This window comes from Peromyscus eremicus, chromosome 1 (assembly GCF_949786415.1).
Source record: "Peromyscus eremicus chromosome 1, PerEre_H2_v1, whole genome shotgun sequence".
NCBI classification, from domain to species: Eukaryota; Metazoa; Chordata; class Mammalia; order Rodentia; family Cricetidae; genus Peromyscus; species Peromyscus eremicus.
Genome location: NC_081416.1, coordinates 192687412 through 192689880, shown reverse-complemented (window position 1 = coordinate 192689880; position 2469 = coordinate 192687412). Strand labels below are relative to the sequence as shown.

At 40.1% G+C, this 2469-nt stretch overlaps 1 protein-coding gene across 1 annotated transcript; it reads right to left on the bottom strand.

The window, feature by feature from the left end:
- Positions 1 to 257: 257 nt before the first annotated feature.
- LOC131904081 (vomeronasal type-1 receptor 4-like) lies at positions 258 to 1488 on the bottom strand. The gene is made up of 2 exons (XM_059255018.1): positions 1450 to 1488; positions 258 to 1178 (listed from the first exon to the last, which is right to left on the bottom strand). Exons 1-2 carry the CDS (start codon positions 1486 to 1488, stop codon positions 258 to 260), a joined length of 960 nt encoding a protein of 319 aa, XP_059111001.1.
- Between the last annotated feature and the right edge of the window lie 981 nt (positions 1489 to 2469).

Sequence of the window (2469 nt, the reverse complement as noted above, 5' to 3'; positions counted from 1 at the left end):
ATTTATAAAAACAGAGTACAATTTTCTCACAAAATAACAGTCTGTTTCATTCATGTCTGCTGCGATATTATAGATAGTAGTTACAACAATGCAAAACCCAAACACAAGGTACAATTTCCACTAAGAAGACTAATGACTGTGGCATTAGCTGTATGTTGATGGTTTATATAAGAAGAGAAACTTAAAATTTAGATGATAAGGGAATGAGACCATACAATCATTATACCTGTAATAACATTATGAGATTTTTTGATTTCTTACTCCTTAAAAGCACAACATTGGCACTGTGAATCATGGCTCATAACAAAGGGCCCCAAAGTAGGAAAACACATAGAAATGATTGCAGTAATGTTCATCAGCCACCAACTAGGGTTATATATGAGAGCAATGCAACCTTGTAAGATGGAAGAGAGGGCATAAAAGCCTATAAATGTCAACACCAGAGCCATTATGCGGTGGGTGGCTTTGGATTCAGTGGATGTACTGGAGGAAACACTGGTGCTGTGGATATACTGAACCCGTTGTTTGTGCCTATACAGAACGATAATCATGGAGATGCTGGACCAAACAATGATGACAGAAAACAAAATTTCAGGAACAACAAAACATGCTGTGTATAATGAGCTTGTGTGATCATCATGACTTAATGTGGAGCAGTATTTCATGCCACTCTTATGTGTCAGATTATTGACATTCCCCTTGATATACCTGTACACAGGGAAAACCATATTTATTGACATGCAGTGAATCCAGCAGAGGGAAGTGAAGAGACTAATGTGCTTTGGAGCTTTGACTTTAAGACACAACCAAAAAGAGTTCACAGGGCTGATAGTGATGGCCTGGAAAACACTCAAGAAGCAGGTCATTCCTATGGACATGTTTCTGCCTAGTCTTTGAATATACAAAAGAAATTCACAGCCAAAATCATTGATGAACTTTTCCACCCCAAAAGCTCTCATTGTGTGGAGTAATCCTTTAGAAAAAATGATCAAAGAGTTGGCTGTGAACATGTGTGTAAGAATCAAATCTGTGTTCTTTAATGTCTGTTCAGTGTAGTAATGGATGAGGTAGCAGGAAAGAAGAGAGAAATTTCCAGCAATTCCAACTGTACTCTGAAGTAAGAACACTATTCCTATTGTCAAATCCTTGTGGTCTATTCTGTCATTTAAAACTTCTTCCTTAAACAGTTCCAAAAATCACTGCTCTGAGCAAAATGGTGACTTGAAATTTTGAGACTTGGATGTTGGTTGGAAAAATCACACGTTCTCAAGACTGCAAAGATATTGTGGGCAACAAAACAGGACTCAGACTCATGAAATTATTTTGTCAATAATATTTATAGAAGACCCACCTCTCCCAAATCCCACCCATCCTGCAAGTCTGCAACTCTTCCCTGAGACAGAGCTTGCCAGCACCCGATTGGACTGAGGTGAGTCTTTATCCTCATACCTGAACATCCCAGTCCCTAGGCTTTGGACCCAGGGCCATAACCCTGCACCCCTACACCACTACCCATTGCAGTCCCAGTTTCAAGCCAGTTGGCAGAGGCAGACCTCCTGCAGACAGAACAGACTACCACCATCTCCCATCAGACCCTATAACCCAAGCCCCACCTCTCCCAAATCCCACCCACTCTCTGAGACTGTTCCCTGAGACAGAGCCCAAAGGCACCAATTGGACTAAGAGGTGTCAAGATTGCAGCTACTCCCTGAGACAGGGGCCACAAGAACCAATTGGACTAAGAGCTGCTACCTGAGACAAAGAGTCCATCAGCACTGATTAGACCAAGAGCTTCCACTGGAACAAGAGTATCGATTAAACCAAGAGAGCCTTCCTCATACACAGACACCACTTTTACCAAGTGGAGAAAGAGATGGGTAGTGCAAAAATACAGTCAACAACAACAAAAAAAACAATATAGCTGCGTCAGAACCTACATCCGCAAGACCTGAACATCCCAACACAGAAGAAACAGAAGAAATAGACCTTAAAATGACCTTAAGAAGATGTTAGATATTTTTAAAGACGAAATGAAAAAATCCCTTAAGGAAATTGAGGGAAAGTCAAACAAATCCCTTAAAGAAGGCCACGAGAAAGGAATTAGGCAAGGGAGGAAAATAGTTCAAGATTGGAAAATTGAAATCTGTTCAATAAAGAAGACACAAACTGAGGGAATGCTGGAAGTGGAAAAACTGAGTAAACAAACAGGAACTACAGAAGCAAGCATAACCAATAGAATGAAAGAGATGGAAGAGCAGATCTGTGGCATTCAAGATACCCTAGAAGAAATAGATTCATCAGTCAAAGAAAACACTAAAGCCAACAAAGTTATGACCCAAAAAGTCCAGGAAATTTGAGACACTGTGAAAAGACCAAACCTAAGAATGATAGGGATCGAAGAAGGAGAAGAATACCAACTCAAAGGCACAGAAAATATATTCAACAAAATCATAGAAGAATACATTTCCA

Bases quoted from the DNA above. Each gene is read 5' to 3' on its own strand.
- LOC131904081 (XM_059255018.1), bottom strand. From the start codon at position 1,488: ATGGCCCTGGGTCCAAAGCCTAGGGACTGGGATGTTCAG. The intron at 1,179-1,449 runs GTATGAGGATAA...GAACTGTTTAAG, and splicing joins CTAGGGACTGGGATGTTCAG to GAAGAAGTTTTAAATGACAG.